Source organism: Zootoca vivipara, chromosome 7 (assembly GCF_963506605.1).
Source record: "Zootoca vivipara chromosome 7, rZooViv1.1, whole genome shotgun sequence".
Taxonomy (NCBI): Eukaryota; Metazoa; Chordata; class Lepidosauria; order Squamata; family Lacertidae; genus Zootoca; species Zootoca vivipara.
This window is the reverse complement of record NC_083282.1, coordinates 59801649-59829540: the sequence shown is the minus strand read 5'-3', so window position 1 is coordinate 59829540 and position 27892 is coordinate 59801649. Positions and strand designations below refer to the sequence as shown.

The 27892-nt window shown below is 44.3% G+C and overlaps 2 protein-coding genes across 2 annotated transcripts; one reads left to right on the top strand and one right to left on the bottom strand.

The window, feature by feature from the left end:
- Positions 1-10543: 10543 nt before the first annotated feature.
- Positions 10544-12027, bottom strand: ADORA3 (adenosine A3 receptor). The gene is made up of 2 exons (XM_035122223.2): positions 11699-12027; positions 10544-11168 (listed from the first exon to the last, which is right to left on the bottom strand). The coding sequence occupies exons 1-2, from the start codon at positions 12025-12027 to the stop codon at positions 10544-10546; spliced, it is 954 nt and encodes a 317-aa protein (XP_034978114.2).
- An 8857-nt stretch (positions 12028-20884) lies between these two features.
- LOC118089007 (adenosine receptor A3-like) lies at positions 20885-25795 on the top strand. The gene is made up of 2 exons (XM_035123305.2): positions 20885-21469; positions 24067-25795. Exons 1-2 carry the CDS (start codon positions 20997-20999, stop codon positions 24665-24667), a joined length of 1074 nt encoding a protein of 357 aa, XP_034979196.1. The 5' UTR covers positions 20885-20996; the 3' UTR covers positions 24668-25795.
- Positions 25796-27892: the final 2097 nt, after the last annotated feature.

Genomic DNA, 27892 nt, shown 5'->3' with positions numbered 1-27892 from the left:
TCGTTTCGACTTTAACCTGTGATTTCCATGTTTTTTCTATGTTTTCTGCATAGAAGTGATTTCTATGTTTTTTTGCATAGAAGTGACTTTGCAATCACCTTAACTCTTCCCGTAAAATGAAGGCTTTCTGACCCTAGAATGGTGTTTCAAATGCCTTCCTTCTTTTGCATCGCTTTAGTTTATAGCACAACTAAATAGTACTGACTCCCAGCTGGCAGCGCACAAGGACTGATTTTTTCATCTGTCTAAGAGAGAAGGGGGCTATCTGCACATAGTCTCTCTGAAAGAATTCTAACAGCCAATCATTAGGAGCGTGATTGTTCTTCTCCCCTCGAAAGAATACCATCGCCCTACATGGAAGCAACGAATATCACACAAGTCCTCTGTACTTACAAGGAGCTTAACAAACTTTGCAGTGGAGACCTGGCAGTCCATCTCCCAGAGGCTCTCTGCCCAAAAACACTTGTATAAAACTTCTGCTCACCCCCATTCCCTTTCTGCCCACCCCGCATGCCTTCTGTACATCCACACGCAAGAGGTTGGATCTGTGTTTTTGAAACCTGTCAAGTTGTCGTGCTATTAATCTCTCTCCCAAGCCAGGCCGCCGGCAAAATCCCCCGAGAGAGAACGATGCAGGAGGCTCTGCCATTGTTTACAATGTCAGATCTTTCCGGGGAGGGACAATATTTGCCAAGTCTGCAAACTCTTGTATTTGCTAAAAGGGGAAGGGTATGCGCTAAAGTTTCACAGTGTCAAAGAACCTTATCTTGACATGTGGCTCCAACTGGAGGCTTGTCAGCAAGAATCCTTTATTTTACACACACACAGCCACACACAGCCCACACCAAAAAGGTTTCTTACAACTCTTTAACTGAGGAACTGGTTTTAACTCAGAGGCATGCCCTTTTCCTGATGCCCAGACTTTGGGGCCAATTTATTGTCCAGTTTTTCAGGTATTCGGAATCAGATGAAGAATGATGCCAACATCTTGCATCATGATCAAACCAACTTTCATCATTACTCACTAGAACTCATTCACAGAGCTGCCTGGGGTTGTGGGATGGACGGCCCATTTCTGGCCCACATCAATTTTGCATGTGTTCATTCAGATGTCTGTTCTGTGCCACTTCCACATTAATCTGTGGTTTGGTTTTTAAATATGTATATACAAAAAAATGATATTTATTATACATGGGGTGGGATTTACCTAACAAATCCCATCAGCGGAAGCCCACCTAAGAATTTCAACTTGCACAATAGGACTTTCCCCACTCTCATCCCTCTGTGTGCCCTTGACCCCCTGAGAACCCCCAGAGCAGCGTGTGGTGTGAGGAGAGAAGGGACCATTCCACCTAACAAGCCGAAATGCTTGCAGTGATAGAGCACAATGTTGAATTCCTCCCACAGTGTTGCATCCAACTAAGACCCATTGAAATGAATGACACTAAGGAGGTCATATGTATTACTTTCAATGGGCCTCCTCTGAACAGGACTAGCATTGGATATAACCCATACCTCATCACAAATTATGTTATTTCAATACATTTTCCCCTTTCCGTAATTTACACATTTCTAAGCATATTTTAACCTAAAATATTCCATTTTAAAATACATTATGGTACCTTTTCTCAGCCAGGAACTACACCAGGCATCCCCAAACTTCGGCCCTCCAGATGTTTTGGACTACAATTCCCATCATCCCTGACCTCTGGTCCTCTTAGCTAGGGATCATGGGAGTTGTAGGCCAAAACATCTGGAGGGCCGCAGTTTGGGGATGCCTGAACTACACTGTAAGATCTGAAGAAATGTGAAATCCAAGAGATAATCACATTTCAATCTATTAGACCAGGAGGTGAGAATTAGATCAGTTTGCTCAAAAATGTGAGCTCAGTGAAGGTCTCCTCCTTCATCCCTACCATGGCAGCTGCATTGAGCCAATTTCACCATTCGACCAGTAACTGAATAAAAACTCTCCTTTATTGCAGGGGGGGGAATACATTGCCAAAGGCACAATGGGATATATTTTAAAAAGATATACTCAATAACAAGTCTGCTGAGCATCCTTTGCAGAAACTGTAGCTAGCCTAACAGATCCAATACACCCTCATACCATAATGACAGCTTGAATTTTCAAAAATGGGTTGTTTGTCTTTCATGCCCAATATTAGCACAGAACATGTCAAATGGCTTGTGAATATAAATGTTGGGTTGCAGGAATCCAGTCTTAGACATGTTGAAAACAGCCTCATTGAGATAAATGACACAACTGAAGTCCTATTGATTTCACAGGGTGGGGGTCAACTCTAAGCAGGACTATATCTGGATGCAACCCACTGCTAGGCATATATGAAGATGCCGCAAATCGAACCAGATTCCTGGTCCATCAAGCTCAATCTTGTCTACACTGATGGACTGTGGCTTTCCAGGATTTCAGAGACAGTTTTGTCCCAGCCCTGCCTAGAAATGAATCAAAGCTGGGACATGCAGAACAGATGCTCTGAGGCTCTAAGCTATGACCCTTTCATTATTTCCAGTATTCCATATTCTTAGATCTGCCTTTATGTCACCTCATGCTCCATTCATATGCATTGTGTGCCTCTTTAAGACACAGTCACATGCCAGGCACTTTAGAGAAAAAGGGGGCAGATGCTTGGCTGGTGTAAATCTGCTGCCAGCCAGTGGAAGTCAAAAGAGAGCAGCTCAGTAATTGAAATCAATGAGGCTATGATCGCTCTGACACCAGCTGCAGCACTGGGTCTCTGCTAAAAACAAAGCTGTGTGTCGCTGAGCAGAGCTTTGGGTACAAATTGCATTCTCTCAGCCAGCACATCTTATCTCCTTTCCTGTAGGTGCAGAGTGACACAGCAGTGGGAAAAGCAAAGAGTCTATCAAGTTTTCCTCTCTTATCCAGAGGCATCAGCAAAAAAATTCCCAGCTTTTCTCATTACTGTGTTCTACAGAGATTACTGTTGGCTTAATTAATTTGCTGCTGTTACTGTTTCATTTATAGAAGGCAGACCTAAATTGCAAAGAATTACACATCAGTTTAGCTGCAGACCTCCAGCCGCACATGCCAACATTAAAGCCACTAATTTAATTTGGATGAATAAATGGCTGGCGGGTGACTTACGGTCTCTGTCTGATTCAGCCTATCTTTTTCTTTTTTTCATTTATCTGTTTATTAAAATATTTCTACCCTGCCCTATATTGGTTAATCTCAACAGTAAAACAGTTAGGTGCCACCTGAACCTTAAAACAGGTTGAGTGTGCACTCATTACATTCAGTGAGTGTACAATCTGTCTCTACACAAATAGCTGAACTGTACTGTACACTTGTTCAGCTATTCCTATGGAACGTTCAATGAGTGTACAGTCTGTGTACTTGTGCATACAATTGTTGAGCTGCACCAGTCAAGAAGTGTAAATTCTTTCACACAAACACTTACCCATGTATACAGATAACTTGTACCTGTGTTCAGTGTAATGTGTGAAGAAGCCTGTAATAATCCATAATATAGTGGAACCTCAGTTATCAAACACTTCGGAAGTTGAATGTTTTGGCTTTCAAACGTCAACAGTGAATGCTTCTATTTCTGAACGCACCTCAGAGGTCAAACGGCTTCCGAGAAACATTTCTCCATTTTTTCAATGGATTTTGCCGACCGGCAATTGCACCTTGGTTGTCGAACGTAATTACGGATTACCATATTTCCCCATGTATAACATGCCCCCCCATGTATAACCTGACCCCTCCAAATTTAGGAAATGGGGGGGGAATTGCCCAGAGTTGTTGAACTTTTATGGGGGGTGCCGACAATTGCTCACCCACCTGACCGCCGCTGCCAATCACACACCTCAACGAAGCCACCAAACACCTGCCCGCTCATCACTAGTAGCCGCCAATTGCCCACCCACTTGCTGCAGCAGCAGCCAATCACCAGCAGGCCTTGCCGCAGCCACCAATCACCCGCCCAATTGCCAATTACAATCTCCTGCTCACGGCTGCCACCAATCACACGGCCACCCTCTGCACTATCCGTGTATAAGACGACCCCAATTTTAAACAAATAATAATAATAATAATAATCCCTTGTCTTATACACGGAAAAATATGGTACGTTTCACAACTGAGGTTCCACTGTAGTAATATTCAGCATAAGCAGTCAAGTACTGAATGTATATCCTCCATATAGCCCAAATGTCTGAGTAAAAAGCAAGGTTTTATCTAGGCTGAAGCATAACTGGAGCACCGTGGAGGAAAAGGCACTCTGCTATGCCTCCATATAACATATAGCCCTCAGAGGTGGAGCACAATCGACAGCGCCCCAGAATATCTTAATTCTCAGGAATATATTTTAACTGTCTTAAAATGCCTGCTTAAACAGGAAAGCACTTGAAATTCATCAGGAAGGAGGCTTGTTTAATCTCGGTCAGGAGGGAGTTCCACAGGATTTGGCCCACAATACTGACTAAGAGTCGGACACGACTAAACGACTAAACAACAACAACAACTGACTGTACGACTCCTGATAGGTACAAGCTGTTTGTTTCTGCAATAGTTTAGGGATAGATGAACCTGGTCCAGGTCACTTTTGCATGTTTCACCAACATTAATTCAGGATTTCAAAGAAAACAATCTCTAGGTATTATTTAAGTGGGTGCTTCCTTTCGAAATACTGTAGAAATGTGTCAGTATTATTTTTAATACATTTAAAGTGAAGCACATCATAATTGGAGAAGAGTAAATCCACCAGGTAACTAAGTGTCTATCTGCATATTAGTCTGAGAAGTGTGGATCAGGCCATTTTGTAGATCAAAGACTGAATTCTTGAACCATCCCGAAAGTTATAGCCAGGGCCGTCTCAAGCAGGTCGGGCGCCCTGGCACTGAGGCGTGGAGATGGCTCCGGCGCCCTCGCAGCGCGCAGTTTGCCGTGCAGCGCCCCCCTTGCCGGCCCGGCGCCCTGGCGTCCCACGCCACCGGGACTACATCTAGAGCCGGGTCTGGTTATAGCTGCAGAATTCCAGGACTCCCCTGTTCAGATCCCTAGCCAAAACATCTGGAGGGCCGCAGTTTGGGGATGCCTGGTATAGTCTATGCTGAGTGGCTGCAGCTCAGTACGATTTCAGAAAGGGAGCCTCTCCTAGCTGTATCTAGAGATACATCAGTCCTTAGAGAGTTGTTAACTGAAAGCTAGTAAATGGAGGGAGAGTCCGTTCTTTGGCTGATTTTTAAGGGCTCAATTGATGAAATAAACAAGGAGAGCAAAGCTATGTTGCAGAAGGGAAACTGCAAAAGCAATTAAATCTGTGCTCGCTTCACCTCAAGGAGGGTATTTTTTTAAAAAAAAAATAGTAAAAATAATTTCCTTTTTGTGAGCACACCATTTTTCTAAAAGCGGTTTGGAAACGGAAGGGATGGGTGCCAATTGAAACGGGAAGTGTGCAGCTTGCAGAACGGGAAGGTCTGCCTCAGCAGCCTTGGGTAGCGGGTTTGGTGTCAGTCATGGGGAGTTCCCAGAAGCCAAAAAACAAAACAAAACAAAAACCCAAACCAGATGAAGAGTATGTCTGCAGGGGGTCGGGGGGGGGAGAGATCTTCTTTGCTGCACCATATTAGAGTAACACAAACCTAATACAGTGGTGCCTCGCTTAATGAATGCCCTGCTTAACGAAATTTCTGCTTAACGAAAGGTTTTTTCTAGCGGAGGTTGCCTCGCTAGACAAATGTGTTTTACAAAAAATTCATCTAGCAAATCGTGGTTTCCCATAGGAATGCATTGAAATTCAATTAATGCGTTCCTATGGGCAAAAAAAATTTCAAAAAAATTTCAATGCTTTCCTATGGGATTCGCTAGACGAATTTTTCGTTATAAGAAAAGACCTGTGGAATGAATTAAATTCGTCTAGCGAGGCACCACTGTACAGTATCTGGGTTGTTCAACTTCGAGCAGGAAACTTATGCTGGGAGACATCTGTACAAAAGACAGGCAGTTTGTGATGCACTTGCCTGAAGGCAGCCCTGTTTAGGGAAGCTTTTAATGTTTAATAGATTATTGTATTTTAATCCTTTTGTTGGAAGCCGCCCAGAGTGGCTGGGGAAACCCAGCCAGATGGGCGGGGTATAGAATTATTATTATTATTATTATTATTATTATTATTATTATTATTATTATCTGTTTCACTTGGACTGAGATGCCTAACATGGCCACGTCCTGGCCAGATGCTTTTGATACTAGCCGGAAGGTGTGGGACTTGTGAACCCACTATCCAAAAATACGTTCCAAAATGAAGAAGTGGGCCCTCAAATTGATGTTTGGGTCTAAATAGGTTAACGACTTTTAGACAGGAGCACAGAAATGGGTCCTCTGACCTTTGCTGTTGCACATGTATGCTTTGCAGAGTACTGTAGTGAAATCAGCTGTTAAGGCCATAAAATAGGCCTAGGTCTATTGAATTTATGTCTTGCTTCCCACAACCATAACCAGAACGCCCTTCAAAATCTAGGACCATTAATTCAGTGGAATGGAGTGAGAAACTGCTATTGGTTGAGCTCTGGTGTGGATTTGAAAACAACTCACTAGTGGATGGTACACTGGGTTTCAGTGGAACCTGACTAACCAGAACTTTGAATCTACCCCAAAGGACTTGCCAGGTTAATTTTAGGGTGTCAAAGCAACGCAAGAGATTTGTGGTACCTTAAATGTGAACACATTTATTGTGCCATAAGCTTTTTGAGGACTAGAGCTGACTTCAGCAGGTGCTTGAAATGCTATTGTTGAGCAGTATGGCAAAGAAAAATGCTAGATTGGTGTTGGGTGTGTGTGTTCGTGTGTGCAAAGATTGGGGCCCAAACTCCATGAAATCCAAGGGGTAGCAGGGTCTGAAAGACTTGTACACAGAGGTCAAATGTACATAGAGGTAAGAACATCTTTGTACTTTTCCTGGATCCATATATTGTGGGATGATGACCTATGGACTAACGACACGCAAGAAAGGAAGCCAACCAATGTGTGCATTCCAGAATATGCACAAACAGCAGATCAAATGGGGATGTGGGTTTTCTTACCACCAGGAAGTGGGTGTGGGAAGATGTTAGTTTGACAGCACACTCGCCACTGCTCAGGGAAGCTGACCACCCAACCACCACCACTGGTGGAATTCAGCACAGACACTTTTAACAGAGTCATGTAAGATCAGGGCTTCTCGCAGGAAACTGCTGCCACCTTGCGGCCATTTCTTTCCAAGCACCTTTTGACTGTTGGTATTCGTTTGTCTCTGGAGTTTGCCATGGGGGTGAAGTCAAACTGTTGGAGAGTCACAGCACCAGCTGTGGCTGTACAGACCAATATAGGGGAGGTATGTTTGTTGCAGCCGGGGCAGATGAAGGTGTCCGGTTTCACTGGCGCAGATGCACCAAGGAGGTTCTTCTTCGACTGTAATGTGCTGACATTTTCAGAGGGATAGCCGTCATGGAAGGCCGTATACACACCGTACCTTCGTAAAGCAAATTACTTCCCCCAGAGAATCCTGGGAACTGTCATTTGTTAAGGGTGTTGGGAAACGTAGCTCTGTGAGAGGAACTCTATTTCTCGTTGTTATTTTAAATGCCCCACGTGGCGAAAGTGCAACAAAGCACTTGGAAACATAACAAAAATAAGTGAAAAAAACGAATCACACTAGGTCCATTACAAGGAGACGTGGAGACAACATGGCATTTGGAGACCATGTGTGGCCCTATGCTCCACCCAAAAAATGTGCTCCCCCGAAGAGGATTCTTAGTCAAACTGAACACTGTCCTCTGTTTGCGCATGCATGTGCATCTGAACCCTCCCAGCCTAGAAATGTGCACCCTCACAAAGAGCAGAGGAAAAGTAGAGTGTGTATTATGAAGAATCTGTCTGTCTGTCTGTCTGTCTGTCAGTCAATCAAGAGAGCTAGGGTGGGGGGAGAGAGCTGGGCACACATAAAGCTATATTCCAACACAATCACATTTCTGACTTAAAGAAAGTTAGAGTGCTAAACTCTAAAGGGAAAATAGCATTGAATATAGAGATAGTAACAAAGTTTAGCTCTCTTAGTTGTGGTTAAAAGCCTAATGATGATAGATATGCCCACTGAACTCCTTTGTACTTGACACCACCATCTTCAAGATCCCTGATGCAGATCTTAACATGTCAGCAGATTCATGTGCAAAGGGGCAATCACCTTTAGTTAAAATGTTGCAAGTAGTCACTTTCGTTTTCCGAAGGAAAGGGATACTGTATAGAGTCCGCAAACTCATTCTCCAGCTGCCAAAACAACGCCCATGTGCAAAACAGAGACACCAGCTGGCTTGGAGGACTTTGGATACTGTGAGCAGCCAGGATGTAGAGACACTGGTGGCTCTGAGGCTCTGCAAAGCTCCAGGTTAGTACTGCAGCCTTAGTGAGTTAATTATACTGTCATCCTATCTACGCATGGCAGCTCAGAAATAAGTCCCACTGAGGCCAGTGAGGATTTCTCCAAGGTATTGTAGCCTTACAGGTGAATCCTAACCGGCCAGGATCAGGGGAGGGGGCAGAATGAAGTGGCAGAGTCATCGTTCTGCACCTCATAAAACTGTACAATTGGCTTGGAGGAAGGTTTGCTGTACAGTAAATGCTTCTTCTTTCGTAAATTAACAGACCTTTGCTTTCAAATGAATTTGTAACTCCTGTTATTATCACTACTTTGCTATGGTCGGGAGTCAGGAATCTCAGGCCAGGGGCCTGAATGTGGACCTTCAGGTCTGTCCATCTGGTCTTCAGTACTTTACCCTAGGCTGTCTCTCTCTCTTCGTCACACAATCCTTCTCCCCAGGCTACCCCCCTCACTGACTGTGCTCCATAAACTCCTAGACTGCTTTTGCCTGGCTGGAATGTGTCCTTGAACTGTCATAAAGCAGGGGTGTGGTGTGGTGTGGTGTGGTGTGGTGTGTGTGTGTGTGTGTGTGTGTGTGTGTGTGTGTGTGTAAAAATCCTCTACGTTTTTGCAGGACTGAAATGTAACCTACTGTATATAGGTATCCGTTGCTCCGCCCACTTCCCCTTCTGGCCCCACCCACTGCTAGAATGTGGACCCTGGAAACTTGTTCACAAGGGAATGAGGCCCCTGTCGTAAGTGAAGCTTTAGGGTTATCAGGGTTATTAGAGATGCTTCTTCTGATGAAGCAAATGAATCACCACAGGGCGATGTGCGCATCAGGAAGTTACATGCATTTGAAACTACGTCCCCAAAGAGAATAAACATCATCAGTACAAACAAAATTCAACCAATAATGAAAAGGATGGTGAATTAAGCCAGGGTTTGTTCTGGGGAACTGGTTAGTTCATCATAAACTTTGTTACACGCCAATGGAACGGTAGGAGAAAGGTAGAGCACAAGAGAGACTGAGAGATCTGGTTCCTAAAATTGCTAACAGAGAACATGAGAGCCCATTTGGATAGACAAGAAGATGTGGCTTCTCCATGCCAATCTTTCTTTGCATTTCTAAACTACTTAATATTTTAAAATATCTAAGCTGGAGGCATTGCTCCATCACAGTGGCATGAAGAACAGGGAAAAGCCACCAGTCAGCTTCCCAAAGCAGTCTGCTTGACCAGCAAATTAATCAAAACAACAACAAAAACCAATTAATGATGAGAGCCACGTGGGCTGCCCTGAGAAGGATATTCCATATGGTTGGTGCCACAACTGGAAAGGCTCTGCTGCTTCTGGTCACCTGTCATGCTTCAGTTGGGGAATGAGATGGAAAAGGACCTCAGATGTTGAATGGAGAACATAGGAAATAGAATGCAGTCCCTATGACAACCACGCCCCAACCTGTGTTGGTAATTTTCAATACCAACTTTGAAGTTAACATTTCACAAATTAATTAATCATAGAATCATAGAGTTGGAAGAGACCACAAGGGCCATCCAGTCCAACCCCCTACCAAGCAGGAAACACCATCAAAGCATTCTTGACATATGCCTGTCAAGCCTCTGCTTAAAGACCTCCAAAGAAGGAAACTCCACCACACTCCTTGGTAGCAAATTCCACTGCTGAACAGCTCTTACTGTCAGGAAGTTCTTCCTAATGTTTAGGTGGAATCTTATTTCTTGTAGTTTGAATCCATTGCTCTGTGTCTGCTTCTCTGGAGACAACCTTTCTCCGTCCTCTACATGACATCCTTTTATATATTTGAACATGGCTATCATATCACCCCTTAACCTTCTCTTCTCCAGGCTAAACATACCCAGCTCCCTAAGCCGTTCCTCACTAATTAATAGACCACACTAGCCACCAGACCTATGAAAGTGGCCTGTTTTAATTGGTTTCTTTATTCTGCAACAAACAGACCTACATTTTTCATAGTATTAAAGTAATGAAATTAAATGTTATCTAACAAATGTGGGAGGGCATGGAATTTATGGTGTTCCAAGTATCTTGGAGTCTCTCATTCAGTCATGTTAAATACTCACACTGTGGAAGGAAGAAAACAAGGACTTTTGGTGGGGGAAATACTCTTCCAGTGTTTTTTTTCAAATACTTTCTTCTATCACCTGATCTGAGGACGTGTTCTCCATTTTAGATGTGTCTGGTTCTTGTTTCAGGCAGAAGACATGGGCTTTCAAAATCAGGATATACATTTTTCGGAACCTCTTGATCCTCAAGGCATACACAATGGGATTTAAGGAAGAATTGGCATGGGAGAGCAGAATGGCCGCATCTAACACCGGCAGGGGGACATGACATGCTTGGCAGAAATGTGAGATGGAGTTGATAATGATCAGAGGCAGCCAGCACACAATGAACAAGAGGAGGACCAGAGCCAAAGATTTGATCATCTTGAACTCCCTCCCATAAAGGATCTGTGTTCCTGTCATGGATGTTGCATTTTGTTTCAGCTTTGTTTGGAGGATGTTGAAGATCTCAGAGTAGAGCGCACACATGATCAGCAGTGGGACAAGGATCCAGGAGAAGAAGCTGAAGTACACCACATAATCCATGCTCATCACCATTGGGTAAGAACACTTCAAGTAGATGGGGGTTTCAGGCTTCCTTAGGTTCCATCCAAACATGGGCACGAGCCCCACCAACAGAGAAGTGATCCAGCAGAAACTCAGAGCCGCCCAGATTCTTCTCCGTGTGACCATTCCTTTGTATCTATTTGAAAAAGCAGGTTAGTTTAAAATATTTTACAGATGGGACTGTGCTTGCAGCACCATCCTATACTATGATCTGTCACAGTCTTTTTCATTTTCTGCAGGCTGGGAGAAATAATATGCTACAGCCTCTCATCCCGAATCAGAATCCGGCAATGGCGTACGTCTGTTCCTACGCCAGCAAAGTACCAGTCTGGGCACCCCAAAACGCCTCCCCCTTGACCTGCATTGCGGTGCACTCCTCATTTCTGGCGCCGGAAGGAGCGATGCCCTTTCAGTTTCCTCCCTCAGCAGTCGGTTCCCTGGCTCTGCAGTATCCCCAAGCGTCTGCCTGCATCCCTCCGCCTCCGGGACTTCCCATTGTTCCTCTCCCCCTCCGAGTCTCTTCCTCCCCCTCTGGCTGCTTCAGAACCACTGGTGCTCTCTGTACTTGATGAGGTGGACGTTAGGATGATGGGGGCTGGCTCCCTATATGGAGTCCCCCTTACATTTTCCAATTAAAATCCACAGCCATGACTTCGTAGTACTCACCGTATGGCCAGTTTCACTCTCAGATATCGGTCTGTTGCAATGGCCAGCAGGGACATGATGGAAGCATGACAAAAGATCATCAGGATGCAGCAGATGAAAAGGCAAGCATAGAAGTGGAGAACAACCTCCAACCTTAGCACAACAGCCAGAGGGGCAACAAAGAGCCCAACGGCAATATCAGCCAGTGCCAAGGACACGATGAAGTAAAAAGTGGTGTTCTGGTAGGCTGGGATCCGTCTCACCACACAGATCACGAGAGCATTTCCTAAGGTGGCAGTCACTGCTACCAGCACCTCAATGATTATGTAGACAATGTCCAAAGTATGCATGGACAAGCTTCTCTCGGTCCTCTTCAACTTTGAGTTATGGTGCCCTCACAGAGCAAGAGCCCAATGTAGAAGAGCTGGAATCTGAGGCTTCCCCTGATGTGCTAACCGGTCTTTTTTTTAAAAAAATACTTCTTCCCAATACCATGTAGAATTGCAGAAGTTAAGTAAGCTGTTCTCTTGTACTCTGTCTCTCAAAGAGTAGCTCTCATGCAGCAACCCACAGAGTAAAATAGTTCCTGTTAATGCTTCACACAGTCCAACCTGCTTTGGCAAGTTGCTATGAAACACAAAAAAAAAATACATTTGAAGTACAGTATTTATAGGAAACCGAATACTGGCGCAAGCCGTGTGTGTGTGTGTCTGAAGGTCTGTACTTTAAATAAAGATAATACAGGAAATGAAAATCTGTTTTATAAAGAAATCATTTAACTTTATCAATAGGTTTCCTGAAGCTTCTGAAAGCATCTCATGCTTGATAAGGATGGCATTTTGATCGCTTTTCATGAAAAGGCATCCTCTGTTACATTGGTCACTGAGAAGTTTTCAAAAACATCTTATTTTATCAATTTCCATGAAATGTAGCAATAAAGGGGTGAGATAACTTTAGGAAACAATGTAGTAACATTCAACCTGACAGGAAGTTACAAACTTTGTTTTTATGTGAAAGAAATATTTAAGAGGAAGTTAAAACATTTAAGTGCCAGGACATAAATGTGCCCTTTACATTGAGGCACCAGGTGAAAACATTCCTCTTCAACCAGGCCGTCACCTGCCAATCAACCTATAGCCTTTTAAAGTGAGGAGGGATGGGTTATTGCCTTTTTATTATGCATTCTATGTTATAAACTTTCTTGTGGTATCTTGATGAAGGGTGGTATATAAATTTAAGAAATGAAAATAAATAAAAGCTGCAACAATGGGCAGTAGATTCCAAAGAAGGCCCCACACTTCTGTCTCCAACTCGACATGCCTGCCACCCAATTACAGTATTGGAATATCTTAAGCTGGAGGTGGGGCATGACTGACTGTCTGTCTGTCTCTGTGTGTGTTTTGTTTGCTTGTAAGACACTTGGGTTCGCCTTGGGCAAGATAAAACAACCAACATATCTAGTAAATAAATATAAAGAAAAATGAGCGGGTTTTACAGGGCAAAAATAAGTACAGTGGTACCTTGGTTTACAAATTTAATCCGTTCCGGAAGTCCGTTCTTAAACCAAAGCATTCTTAAACCAAGGCATGCTTTCCCACAGCAGCGGGGGACTCAATTTACAAATGGAACACACTCAACAGGAAGCGGAACATGTTCTGCTTCCAAGGCAAAGTTCACAAACCAAAACACCCACTACCAGGTTTGCAGCGTTCTTAATCCAAGTTGTTCATAAACTAAGCTGTTCTTAAACCAAGGTACCAATGTACAAAGGCTGATACTGCTAGTCCCAATGCAACACCAGTATAGCAACAGGAAATCCTAAACCGTATCTTGGCCAGCAAGCACTAAACTTCTGCTATTCTGCTGTCCGTTTCCACATGTGGAATCTAGGTGATATATGCATGGAGAGCTGACTAGCAAGTAAGATCCATATCTCCACTCAACCACATAGGCCACGTTTGACCTACCTGTCAACTACCTGACATCATGATGGCATCAGTGGCCATTTTTGCAGCATTTCGCTAGTGTTGGCTATCAGCTGATTGCTGGCACTAGGGAAGTCCTGTGTGCATGCTTCTCAAACACCAGCTCTAAGCCGGTAGGCAGCACTTGGGAAGCACTGGGCAAAGGGCTTTGCAGGCAGTGTCAATCAGCTGCTTGTTGGTGTTTGCACAACCCCTTTCATCCAAACCATGTCTTTACCTGCCCAGCACTTGCTGGCATATATGAAGTCAAGTGTAGGGCAGGTGCTTGTGACTTGGCCAAGACAGCCTTGTGAGGCAAATGGGGGAGCCCTAATGGCTGTAATTAGACCCACAAGCCAGAGATTCCCCTCACCTACATTCAAGATCAATAATAAAAACGGATTTCAGTCTCCATCCTAGCAAATAGGGGTGGCTCAAATCTCAGCTTGTCCAGTGTTTCCATTTGAAGAGGTCTGCTGCACTAACATATTCTCCTTTCTGAGAGAAAGGAGGACCTAACATATCAGGTGAGGGTCAACTAAGTTTTACTCAGAGGAGACCTTCTGAAATTAATCAACATGACTTAAGTTATGTCCATTTATTTCAATTGGTCTTCCCTGAGTAAAATTTAGTTGAATATTACCCATTGCTTTCACACATACCCCACATGCCTCTAGTCGCTCCAAATCCTTTTAGATACAAATCTGATTAGTTTTTTATGCGATTAAAATGCTTCCCTAAAATGCAAATGCATGTTGATTGCAATAAGAATTCAAAGGAACTCATGACAAGTAAAATTTAGATCAATATACAGTGGTACCTCGGTTTTCAAGCATCTCGGAAGCTGAACGATTCGGAATCCGAACGCCAAAGACCCAGAAGTAATTGCTTCTGTTATCAAACACACCTCAGAAGTCGAATGGCTTCTGCTGCATGTTTTTCTTTTTTCTTTTTCATTTACTTTGCCGACTGCCCCTTGTGCCTCAGTTGTCAAACGTTTCGGAAGTTGAACAGTCTTCCGTTGAATTATGTTCGACAACCGAGGTACCACTGTATGAATCCAGAGAAAATAAATGAATGCTTAGAAATGACCACTGTGATTATCTTCAGAGGCCCTCCTGGTTGTGTTGCAACTTGCAGGTGTGCAACTGGCAACACCCAGGAAAAGAGCCTTTTCTGTGGTGGCTCCCATACTCTGGAATATTCCCCACCCAGAAAAAAAAAGGCATGTATCAACTACATTGTTAAGTTTAATGCATGCTAAGTTTAATGCATGCTAAAAACTTTTTTGTTTAACTTGGCTTTTGCTGGTTCATGATGCCTGCTATGGTTTTAAGTCTGGTTCCAATAATATTGGGCGGTATCCAACAAACTCGTTTCATCAGTGCAAGGATTTCTGTTTGCACGCTTGAACTTCCCAACATTCCTTCCCCCTGTGAGCCCCCAAAATCTATTCTGGGTATTCTTCCAACCCTCTGGAGTGGATTTGGGGAGGGCACAGGGTGCATGCTGGGATAGGAAGTGGGGAAGTTCTGTTGCACAAGCAGAAATCCTTGTGCTGATGAAATGAGTTGCACACAATCCCTTGTATGTTGTTTTATTATTAATATGCAGTGTCTGAAGATGATATATTAATATTTTAAACAATCACCTGCAATGCAAACAGCTGATTTGAACAAAAAATATAGTCTCTCTCCCTCTCTTAGCATGGTAGCTATCGGCAAGGAATGCAATGGTTGCAAATATTAGTGAACTTATACACAGTGGGACCTTGACTTACGAGCTATTCAACATCTGATGTTTTCAAGTTACGAGCGAAAAAAGTAGCCGTGCACTTACGCGACATCCAAATGGAAAACCTGCTCGCGGCTAGATGCGGTTTCCACGACTTATGAGTTTTTAGATGCAGTTTCCTCGACTTACGAATTTTTCCGTTTCCAATGCATTCCTATGGGAAACTGCGTTTCCTATGGGAAACTCGACTTACGAAGTTTACGACCTACAAGTGTGCATTCGGAATGGATTAAATTCGTAAGTCGAGGTCCCACTGTGTGTGTGTGTGTGTGTGTGTGTGTGTGTGTGTGTGTGTATATATATATATATGCCTGTTGGCAGGGATACTGGAGTGGCCCCCCCGCCCCGTTTCCCAGCACGGCTGTCTGGTGGGCGCTGTGCGCGGTGTGGCACCCCCCTGGCGGCCCTGCGCCACCCAGCCTTGCTGTAGGGCCGGCCCTGTTGGCCGCATAGCTGCCAAGTTATCCCTTTTTTAAAGGGAAATTCCATTATGCTGAATAGGCTTCCTCGCGAGAAAAGGGAAAACTTGGCAGCTATGGTTGGCCACCTCATGAGAAGAGAAAGCTCCCTGGAAAAGACCCTGATGTTGGGAAAGATGGAGGGCACAAGGAGAAGGGGACGATAGAGGACGAGATGGTTGGGCAGTGTTCTCGTAGCTACGAACATGAGTCTGACCAAACTGTGGAAGACAGGAGTGCCTGGCGTGCTCTGGTCCATGGGGTCACGAAGAGTCGGGCACGACTAAACAATAACAACAACAAAATTTTATGGAAAAGAAAATAATACTATTAAAATTCAGGTTTTGCCAAGTTAACTGTACTTACTAATTTTAAGTTTTCCCAAGCACACACAATCCTGATTTTGTGCACAGCTATCAACCCAGGTGGCGCTGTGGTTAAACCACTGAGCCTAGGGCTTGCTGATCAGAAGGTCGGCGGTTCGAATCCCTGTGACGGGGTGAGCTCCCGTTGCTTGGTCCCAGCTCCTGCCAACCTAGCAGTTCAAAAGTACGTCAAAATGCAAGTAGATAAATAGGAACCACTACAGCGGGAAGGTAAACGGCGTTTCCATGTGCTGCTCTGGTTTGCCAGAAGCGGCTTTGTCATGCTGGCCACATGACCTGGAAGCTATACGCCGGCTCCCTCGGCCAATAATGCGAGATGAGCGCGCAACCCCAGAGTCGGTCACGACTGGACCTAATGGTCAGGGATCCCTTTACCTTTACTATCAACTGCAAAAATCATTAGGTACCAGTTTCCCTATTTTTGTCGAAGGGGGTTGCTAGCATTTATACTGTGTTTTCTAATCTTAAAATCATGGCTTCTTAGATAGTGGTTAAAATATTTCTAGTAAATGGGTGTATTTATAGAGGCTGAGGTTAGATGTTCTTTCAGCCTTCCTCTGTGTCTACAGTTGCTTGGTTATCTGCTTGCACTCTCTTGCAACATCACAAAACAAATTCTAGACAACCCCCCAAAAAACCTACTCAAAGCTACCATGTCAGGGTTTTAGGGCTTCAGTTTCCAATCAACACCCTGCCCCACCCCAAGGTAATGCTAAATGTCACTCCTGTTAACAACCCACTCACTCAGACCAAGGAGAAACCTGAGTGTATACAGGACGCCATGATTCCAGGGAACAAGAACCAAAGTCCCCACTCTCTTTTTCCTGAAGCCTCAAGCAAAATAAACAACTATGACCAAAGAGAACTGAGGAGTTCTTTAGACCAAGGCTTTGCCCAAATAGCCACACAGAAGTAACATATATATGTTTTATTAAGAATACTAAAACAGCTTCTTCTTTGGTGATCACTCGTAGCTGAGCAAGATTGTCTTCCATAAACACGGTTTTAACAATGGGTCCGTAAGTGACTGTGGAGGCCAATTCTGGATCCACACGTCCTTCCACAGTGGGGACATTGGTTTCCAGGTGGGAGTTGATCACGGTGTGGATTTGCCAAGCATGCCTTCCTCTTAGCACGTTTCTCCCTTGTGTCCTGAGATCAAGTTTCTTCAAAGCCCATGACACCTTTGGTAAAGGCTGTTCTCCAACTGGAGCGCTTGCAGCATAGTACGAACCCTGTTACCGAATAAAACAAAAAGGTCTAAGAAGACCAATTCAGAATTTAGGAAGATTTGGGAAACTACATACACACAAAAATAACAGTAGTTACAGGTAGGTAGCGGTGTTGGTCTGACATAGTCAAAACAAAATTTAAAAATCCTTCCAGTAGCACCTTAGAGACCAACTAAGTTTGTCATAGGTATGAGCTTTCATGTGCATGCTCACTTCTTCAGATACACTGAAACAGAAGTCACCAGACCCTACGTATAGTCAGAGGGTGGGGAGGGGTATTACTCAGAAGGGTGGTGGGAATGGGTGATTGGCTGATAGCCTAAACCGGAATACTTTATCAGCACCGTTTGACATCCTGAAGCAGAGGTTCCCAAACTTATTTGGCCTGTTATCCCCTTTTCAGAAAATAATAATCAGCATCCTCCTGGAAATCTACCTTCTTTAAGTAAACAGAAAGACGCAGTGACAAATTTGTGTTCTTTAATGTATCTATATTTCCACCTACATCCTACAACACAGTAAAGAAATATGTTGTTGTAAATAAGACTATTTATTAAACTCAACCATAGCATCATTCACATTATACACAGAAAATTGCAGAGAACTGATTGATCAAAAAGTAGAATATTGACCAAAATGTCTCCACAAGCCTCTGTAATTTATAGAAACAGGAAATGCAACTGGAAAAAGAAAGAGTGTGTGGTTAGGACAGCTAGTAAATTGGGAAGAGGGGTGTGTGAGTGAGTGAGTGAGTGAGTGAGTGAGTGAGTGAGAGAGAGAGAGAGAGAGAACGAACACAGTGGTTCACAGTTTGGGAGATGCTGAGGCAGAGAGTGAGCTAACTGAAGGCACCTTGAGGGTGCAGGGTCTCTCTTTAAGGACCTGGTAGGGTAGTAAATTTGTGGCCTTCTAGGAATGCCTCTTCCCTGCAATTTATGCTGCACTTCAGGGATAGGGAATCTTTGTTCAGTCCAAAAGCCATTCTTTTGGGCAACCTTCTGAGATCAAGGCCAGATTCAAAAGTAGCCAGAGCCATAAATGGAATTTTGTCTTTGTAAGAGCCAGCTAAGAGACTGAAGCATCCCTCTCAGTCTCCCATCCACACAAAGGCCTCATCCACACTTACCTTTGCTCCACACTTTTAAGGCACAGGTCTTGGCTTTCCATGCCTGTGTCCAAGCATGTTTTTGTTTTGTTTTGTTTTGTCCTGGCACTTTCCCCAAGAAAAACCCGTATTTTACCCCTGAATTGGAGAAAACAGCTATCCTTGGAAAACCTCGATCTGACAGCAGGAAGAGAATCCTACAGGGCTGGATTTGGCCCCAAGACCTGAGGTTACCCACCGCTGTCCACTCTACTTGTATACAGTCGTACCTTGCAACTCAAACATTTTGGCTCCCAAATGCTGCAAACCTGGAAGTGATTGTTCCAGTTTGCAAACGTTCTTTGGAACCCAAACATCCGATGCAGCTTCCGCGGCTTCCGATTGGCTTCCTGGGTGAATAGAAGGCCTACCTTTGGAATGTCTCACCAGTCAAGGAAATTGTGAGTGTCCAATAATATTTTTAACAGGAGGAGGAGGAGAAGAAGAAGAAGAAGAGTTTGGATTTGATATCCCGCTTTATCACTACCCTAAGGAGTCTCAAAGCGGCTAACATTCTCCTTTCCCTTCCTCCCCCACAACAAACACTCTGTGAGGTGAGTGAGGCTGAGAGACGTCAGAGAAGTGTGACTAGCCCAAGGTCACCCAGCAGCTGCATGTGGAGGAGCGGAGACGCGAACCCGGTTCCCCAGATTACGAGTCTACTGCTCTTAACCATTACACCACACTGGCTCTCCAGGAGGAGGAGGAGGAGGAGGAGAGGAGGAGGAATCTGTGAAACCACAAAACACAAGAGGTACAGTCTGCAATATTTCTATGCAAAGCTCAAATGCATATAAAATTAACATTTCTGGTGCCACCTAACACAACAACCAGGTGCACCAATTTAGAGCTTAAGAGCAGGTTTTTTTTACTGGGAAGAGTGCAGCAAGGGAAACCTGCCTGGGGTGTGCTTTCTAGGCATGAGACCAGTGCTGGATTTATGTAGAAGCTAAACAAGCAATAGCTTAGGGCCCCATTCTCTTGGGGGTCCCAAAAAATTTAAAGGAAAAAACCTGGATGTACATTTCCAAAATATAAGATAAAAAACAAATAAAATAAAACCTACATACAGCAACAGTGTTTTGTGTTGTGTAGGCTCCTATGATGTAAGTAATGGGCCCCGCCTGCTAGCCTGCTCCCTAAAATATCACTGGTTTGCTCATTTCTCTATATAGGGTGCCTGCATGGACTGGTTGCATGGCAACATGTGCAGATGGCTTTAGATACCTATTAGGTCCATAAATTACCATATAGTATATATTGAACACAAAAAAAAAACAGCGACAATTTGCTGTTGACAAAGGACAGCTGGACATATAAAGGGCCCCATTACCTTCAGCAGCTTAGGGCCTCATCAAACCTAAATTCAGCTCTGCACTACATTAAGCTTTCTAGTTGGTGTCAGGTGCAGGGGCGAATGCAGGCATTGTGACACCTGGGGTGGGGCGTCGCTATGTAGCACGCATGTGCGGTGCCGCTACGTACAACACATGCACCCTACATAGTGACGCCACTCCAGCGCTGTACATAGAGGGTTGCCGCCGGCGCCGCTCCAGTGCTGTACGGACGGTGCTGGGATCCTCTACACCGCGAGCAGAGGATCCCAGCACCGTCTGTACGGCGCTGGAGTGCCACTGCCAGCAAACTGCTACGTAGCGCACATGTGTGGCGTTGCTATGTATGATGCATGCACCGCATGTAGCGACGTCGCACATGCGCTGTACATAGTGGGTTGCCGGTGCCGCCGCTCCAGCGCAGTATGGCCAGTGCCGGGATCCTCTGCTTGCGGCTGCGGTGTCGTGATGGCTGTTCACACCGCTGCGGTGGGGCGGCGCCTTGTCACCCCAGGAGATGTGGCACCTGGAGCGCACCGCCCCCTGGCCCCGTTGCGACGCCACTGGTCAGGTGTATCTGCCCCAACAGGTAATGGAGGAAACGCAATAGGAAACAGATATTGCATCCTCCATAGCTATCATAGGCAAGCCAGGGTGGAAATGAAATTGGTGAGTTTGACTAGAGCTTCAGCGGAGGCCTTTGCTATGCAGTGTGCTTGGCAAACCACACATTGAAACTTTTCACTCAGTACTTGAAAGATTCTATATGATGATTAATATTTGTATCTATGTTAATTTTTTAAAAAAAATTTTTTTAGGAAAACAGAATAAATTAAGGTCATCCCTGCCATCCTTTAGCCATGCCACAGCCTTCAACACCACAGAGGAGATCAGAGTCCGAAAGCAAAGAGTGACTTCCTTTTCAAAGATTCAGTTCCTAAGAATTTGGAAGTGCTTATCTGCAGACAAATGTGGCTTCTGAGTCATTTCTGCCAGTGAACAGTGCTATGGGGTGCTCTGCTGCTGCTCTTTCACGAAACTGCATCTGCAGCCAGCTGTCAGAATTATTTTGGCTGTGCTTCAGAAGAAGGCTCCCATCTATTCATCCTGGACTCTCTTCACCTCAAGGGGAAAACATCTTGGTTCCCGAGATGTTTGAGCCTGAGAAAGGAGTTTACATTGCCTTTGAGGCTGTGATTGCAGTGTTGGCTATCCTTGGCAATGTTCTGGTCATTTGGGTTGTGAAGTTAAACCCAGCCTTTCAGAAGACCACCTTCTACTTTGTTATCTCGCTGGCGCTGGCTGATATTGGTGTTGGGCTTGTCATGCCAGTGGCCATTGTGGTCAGCTTAGAAATCCAGATCTCCTATTATGCCTGTCTTTTCATGTGTTGTCAACTTATGATTTTTACTCAGGCCTCCATCCTGTCCTTGCTTGCCATAGCGATTGACAGATATCTGAGATTACGGCTGCTTACTCGGTAAGTTCTACTTCATCAGCGACTTATTTCTCGGGAGTGGTTTGCACACTACTGTTTAAATGCTTGGGTGATATAAAAGCAGAAGATTTTAAGGACTAATGGAAGTTGCCTTACACTGAATCAGATTGTTGGTCTCAGTATTGCTTGCACTGACTGGCTATGGCTCACCAGAGTTTCAGACTTGGGTTCTCTGCCAGCCCAATTTGAAGATGCTGCCTATTGAATCTGGCACCTTGTGTGTGGAAAGCAGAAGCGCTTACCAGGGCCGGTGTGTCCATTTAGCCGAACTAGGCAGTCGCCTAGGGCGCTGAAATGGAGGGGGCGCTGGCTAGCCTGCCCCCGCCACCCACCACCCGCCGCGGCCAGGAGTGCCGGAGCCCCAGTTGCAGCAGGCAGAGGAGGAGGGTGGCGGAGAGCAGGCAGAGGCGCAGCATGCAGCCCTTCCCTGGCTACCTCTCCTTGGCCGCGCAGCGCCACCGGCTCATGCTGCCAGGGACGAGAGTGGGCGCCAGCGGGTCCAGGGCGAGTGGGCAGCTCTCTTCTTCTCCGTGCTCCTGCCGCTGGGCTCGGGCTCAGCAGCGTCCCAGGAGCGCCGGAGCCCCAGCTGCAGCAGGCAGAGGAGGGTGGTGGAGAGCAGGCAGAGGTGCAGCCTCCTGCCGCTGGGCGCGTGCCTCGCGCAAGAACACATGCCGGGGAAAGTTTGGGCTCTGGCTGGTGGGAGTTCCTCCCCTCTTCTCCTGCCCCAGCTGTGAAGCGGAGGGCGCCTCAGAGCCGCCGCCTCCCGGCCACCGGGCGAAGGACGGGAGCCTCGCTGTAGCTCTTGGCGGCTACCCCGAGGCTCTGCGGGGGCCCTCGGTCCTCTTCTTGCTCTCTCCTTCCTTCTCCCCCGCTCACTCAGACCATATTTCATATTCCTTCTCTCTCCCCCCCCCCCGCTCACTCAGACCATATTTCACTCATGTTTGAAATATGATTGGCCGGGGGTGGGGGTGCCAGAAGGTGCTCTCGCCTAGGGCGCCAAAAACCCTAGCACCGGCCCTGGGTCTTCCACTGAGCTGTTGGCTTTCCCCCTTGTTTGCCTTTTGTGTTCCACCTGTTTTTTTTGCAGATGACTGCTGGTTTTTCAGCTGGGTTAAACATATGTATGTTGTCAACCTATCAGAATGAGCACAGAGAGGGGATAGATTTTAGAACTGCTTTGAAGGAGCATAGTTTTAAACTCTTCAGCTTGGCTTTAAATTAAATAATATGAATACTGTTGCCAATATAAGAATCTTGTTCAAAAGGGCGCCATAACTTTCATTTCTGTTTTGCTGTTCCCCATATGATAGAAAGCTTATGCATTTTGTTTAATTTGCCACGCAAAGCATAGAATAGCCTGAGGTTTTAAGCAAACAGTGATGCGTACTTACCAAAAAGCAAACATTTGCAATTGTACCATTCAGAAAATTTCTAAAAATAAAAAAACACATGAGAAATACAATGCATGGCTGCTGCCTTGGAATAACCCAGTAGTGCTCAGACAGAATATGCAATTCCTTTGGGTTTATTTTTAAAAAATCCATCACTTCCAATAGAGATTAATGGTTACATTCAGATGTACAGCCCTCCACAATTATTTATATAAAGACAAATATATCCAGCATTCCAATACAGTGGTACCTCGAGTTACAGACGCTTCAGGTTATAGACTGTTTTTGTGACTGTGTGGAACCCAGTTCAGACAGATTGACTCTGTGAGTGCAGTACATTGCTTATTGCTTTCATTTTATGGATCAATGGTCTAATTAGATAGTAAAATTCATGTTAAATTGCTGTTCTAGGGGATGTTTATAAAAGTCTGGAATGGATTAATCCATTTTGCATTACTTTCTATGGGAAAGCGTGCCTTCGTTTTGGAAGGGACTTCCAGAATGGACTTATTTTGAGAACCAAGCTCCTGCTTTGGGAGTGGAGGACACAATGCAAGATCATTATCCTCCTCTTCACTAAAACGGCTTTCTGTTGGTCTCCCTGAGAAAGCCATAGTCCGTATCAGTTTAAACATAGCCACCGTCCTCCTTACGAATGCTTCGGGTAACAAGCTCCGCTAACCCGGAAGTAGATGCCCCTTGTTGTTGCGAACTTTTCCCCGGGATGTGAGCAGAAGTCATGTGCCGGTGGCGCGGCAGCAGGAGGAGACCCCATTAGCAAAAGTGCACCCCATGTTAAGAACAGTTTCAGCTTAAGAATGGACCTCCGGAACGAATTAAGTTCATAACCGAAGGTAACACTGTATTGGTATTTATTGAAAACCAAGTTAGTATATGCAAAATGCTCCAGATCAGCAAAATGTTGTCAATAAATTCAGTCCGATAGACTCACATTTTATACAGCTTGCCCTTAAAAAACCCAGTAACAATAAAAAGGAAACAAAAGAAAAAACGGCAGAATTAAATTAAAAGCAAAAAAGTGTAACAGCCAGAGTCTTTGCAGCTGGGAGCTGTAGCTGGCTGTATCATTCCCACAAAAAAGGGGGCGCTATCAGGAAATAAGACTACCAACATTAGAATCTCTTGCACATTTGATGCGAGTTTATTTTTCTCTCCTCAAAACAGGTATAGGATGAAAAGCAGTCAGAAAAAAATCTGCGGGGCTCTGGCAGCGATCTGGCTCTTGTCACTGCTGGTGGGATTTGGTCCGTTTGGATGGGCACAAGCAAAACCAGAAAACTCTGATGTCATGAACTGTACCTTCACGAATGTGATAAAAATGGAATACATGATATACATGAGCTTCTTTGCCGGAACCCTCGTCCCACTGATTGTCATGTGCATCCTTTATGCAAAGATCTTCTGCCTCATCCGCACAAAGCTGCAGCCCTGTTCAATGAATGTCAACGGGCAAAGGTCATTTTATAGGCAGGAGTTCAGAACAGCCAAGTCATTGGCCCTAGTCCTCTTCTTATTTGCTGTTTGTTGGCTGCCACTGTGCATTCTGAACTGCATCAATCATTTCAGCCCAGGAAACATCCCACAGCATGTCACTTACATGGGCATCCTTCTCACACATTCCAACTCTGTCATGAATCCCATCGTCTACACTTTCAGGATAAAGAAGTTCCGGGAAACTTGCATCCAGATTTTAAGAACCTATATTGTGCACAAGGATCCAGAAGATGCTACCTCACCCAGTGCAACGACATCTGAACACTCATAGCTGCATGAGATGAAGACCATTGGCCTTGTCTAGCTTTATGTCTTCTGCCCTAAGATACAATAAAGTTACCAACTGATAGGGGAGCTATTGCTTCCTGAGACTTTACGTAACAGTTGTTTTGGTCTGCAGCAGTCGAGAGGAACTTTTCAGAAACAAACTCTATCCCTTGTTAATGCCTGCTGTTCACTGCTGTAGCATCCAGTAACACAGCCGGCATCTGAGGTTCTGTCAACCCACATCTGCTGGTTCTACATATACATTTTGGCCAAACAAGAAGCCGTCAAAGATGTGCCAGTATTGGCATGGTGTGTCAAATGTACATATTTCCATTCTTTTATGAGAAGTTTGTCTTGATTTCTTATTTTTCCAGTAAGTTTCACCGTTTCTGCACAGTCAACAAGTTTTTGTATCCAGTCTTCTTTCGTCAGGACTTCTTTTTTTTGGCAAATAACATTCTTGCCACTGTAGTCGCATACATTAATAAATTTCTATACTGCTTAGGTAGTTCTACCCCTAGAATTCCCAGAAGGCTAGCTTCTGGCTTTTTTTTTTTTTTTTTTTACAAATGTTGTTTTAAACAAACATCTTTTTCAATTCATTATATATCATTTCCCAGTAAACTTTAACCCTACTGCAAAGACCACCACATATGCTAGAAAGTACCTTCTTTCTCTTTACATTTCCAACACTTATTTGATTTTGATTTACTGTATAATTCTGCGTATAAGACTACTTTTTAACCCAGGAAAATCTTCTAAAAAGTCGGGGGTCGTCTTATATGCTGGGTCGTATTTCTTATACGGCGAGTATATCCAAAACTCTGTATTTTAACTGGAAAAGTTGGGGGTCGTCTTATATGCCCAGTCATCTTATACACCGGAATATAAGGTATACATTTTTACCGGTTTACACGGTATTAGAGACCATCTATATAACATTTTCATATAGTTTTCTTAGACCATAGCGTGCTGTAAATTTAATACAGTGGACCCTCTAATTACATACCGCTCTGGCTACCTAACTTTCGGGTTACGAACACAGCAAACCTTCTATACTTCTGGGTTTCACTGCATGTGTGTGTGCAGAAGCACTCAATCACGCCACATGTGTGCGCCTCTGCCTATGGACTTTTCGGGTTGCAGACGGACCCCCGGAACGAACTTAATCCATATCCGGAGGGTCCACTGTATTCGTATTCCATAATCATTCCCACGCTTCCATATCTATATTGTATCAAATATCTATTGCCGAATGTATCATTGAAGATTTTACTTGCTCATCCTGTTTTCCAATCCAATAGTATGTTATTTTAGACAGCACTTTAACATTAATTACAACAGATCTGTTTGTGATATTCTCCAAACCCTCATTACTTATCTGTCTTAAATACTTCATTCAAATGATATTGTATCCATGTTGTTAACTTTCCTGATTAAATCCTTAAATTCTTTTATTTTATGAAAATGATACCACCACTGCTATAACCCTTGTGTTTTGGAAGATGTACTCTGCTGCTTTGATCTCTTTTGACAGGCGTCATGGCCAATGCTACGACGAAGCATCAAATGTTGCTGAATGTCTCGGTGGAAAGCAGGCTCTTGAAAAGGCAGGTACAGGCATGAGCACTGTATGTTGGCTGTGTAAAACGTCCTGTGAAGTTAGTGGTACAGGATGTGTCAAAAAATGTTGCTATGTGCAGAAATTTTCTGAGTGAAATAGCTGACACGATAGCTTTTGTATAAATTTCACCCAAATGTGTTGCCGTTACAAACACTTTCAACAGGGAGAGGACATAAATCTCATAGCCAGTGGCTTTTAATTATAGGTAACTGAGTTGATTGAGAATGTGTTATCTGAGACCCTGGGGCAAAAGTAGACTGTCAAGATAGCAGAAGATCTGAGAGGGGCCTACGGGCCTACTTTTCCATATTGATGTTGGGTGTGATCCTCACCAATCTGAACCTTCTAAGAATTTCTACAGGAAAATATTTTATGAAACCATGAAGAATACCAACAGCAGTTTACACAATCACTTTCCTTCATATGCGTACCAACATATCGGCAAAATTGAGAAGTTTGTCATAGGGGATGATGATAGCATACACGTTCCACGCTTATAGAAAACTGATTTGGATGTTGTCAGATTACAGCTTCATCGTGATATGCTGATGGGTATCACAAGGGAGCAGGTCAAATTTTAGATCTTCAGAATGTGGTTGATCTTCTGAGTGGGGTAACAAGGAAAACATCTGCATGAGCTACTGTAAGCAACAGAAGATTTTTGGAGTAAGCCTTACCCCACAGGTGTCCTCCTGTACGTAAGAGAGGCCAGTATTGTGCCTTCATAGAATAAAGACCTCTTTACCAATAATCACATGGCACTTCTTCGTGGACATAAATAGATCTTTCGGAAATTAATGTTAAAACTAGTAAGTTCATTCCAAGAGCACAATTCAGAAGAACTACATTCAGTGTGGAATAAGTCTATAACGATGTTTATGTGCAGGATTGTTTGCATTGCTTCATCATAACCAGTAAGTCATGCATAGACGACATGCGTTTAAGGCAACAGGTAGCGAAAATACAGGTTTTTCACTAATCATAGAAATGAATGCTGCACTAAGGGAAATTGGGTATAGGTTAGGCTTGCCATATGTCCAGGAAATCCCAGACATGTACTCTTTTGGTGGGCTATCATGCCCATCTGGAGGGGATTTTTACATTTTAAAGGAGATGTCTGGGTTTGGTTGTTTTTTTTTCTGGGGGGCGGGCAGCTTGGGCGGCTTTGCACGCCGCAGCAGCTGCCAGCCCAAGCTGCGGAAAGAGGCATGCAGGAGGGGGGAATATAGGGAGGGATACAGAAGTTGGGAAGATATGAGGGAAGGGGAAGATGCTTGTAAGAGCAAGGGAGGAGGAAATGGAGGATTTTTAAAAAAAATTAAAGTGTTTGCATTGTTAATTCAAAGTGAAAAGTTGTATTTCAGCTTATTGTCTTTTTCTACCTGCTACTTAAACCAAGCTATATGGTGTGACACCATCCATTTATTTTAGAGGGTTGCAGAGTGACACACAAGGCAAAACGTAGTTTCATTCATTCTACCTCTTGCCATTAGTTGCTCAAATTATATACACTTTCCCGATTATTTCTACGTGAGAGTTAAACTGGAGTTAACGGAACACACTAAAGAAATTTAACTCCGAAGCTGTCAGAGAGAAAGCCCAACA

What these genes read in the sequence shown, in the direction of transcription:
- LOC118089007 (XM_035123305.2), top strand. Translation starts at nt 20,997, where the DNA reads ATGGGGTGCTCTGCTGCTGCTCTTTCACGAAACTGCATCTGCAGCCAG. An exon ending in AGATTACGGCTGCTTACTCG is followed by an intron (nt 21,470 to 24,066) that starts GTAAGTTCTACT and finishes TCCTCAAAACAG; the next exon opens with GTATAGGATGAAAAGCAGTC.
- ADORA3 (XM_035122223.2), bottom strand. Translation starts at nt 12,027, where the DNA reads ATGCATACTTTGGACATTGTCTACATAATCATTGAGGTGCTGGTAGCA. An exon ending in AGAGTGAAACTGGCCATACG is followed by an intron (nt 11,169 to 11,698) that starts GTGAGTACTACG and finishes TTTTTCAAATAG; the next exon opens with ATACAAAGGAATGGTCACAC.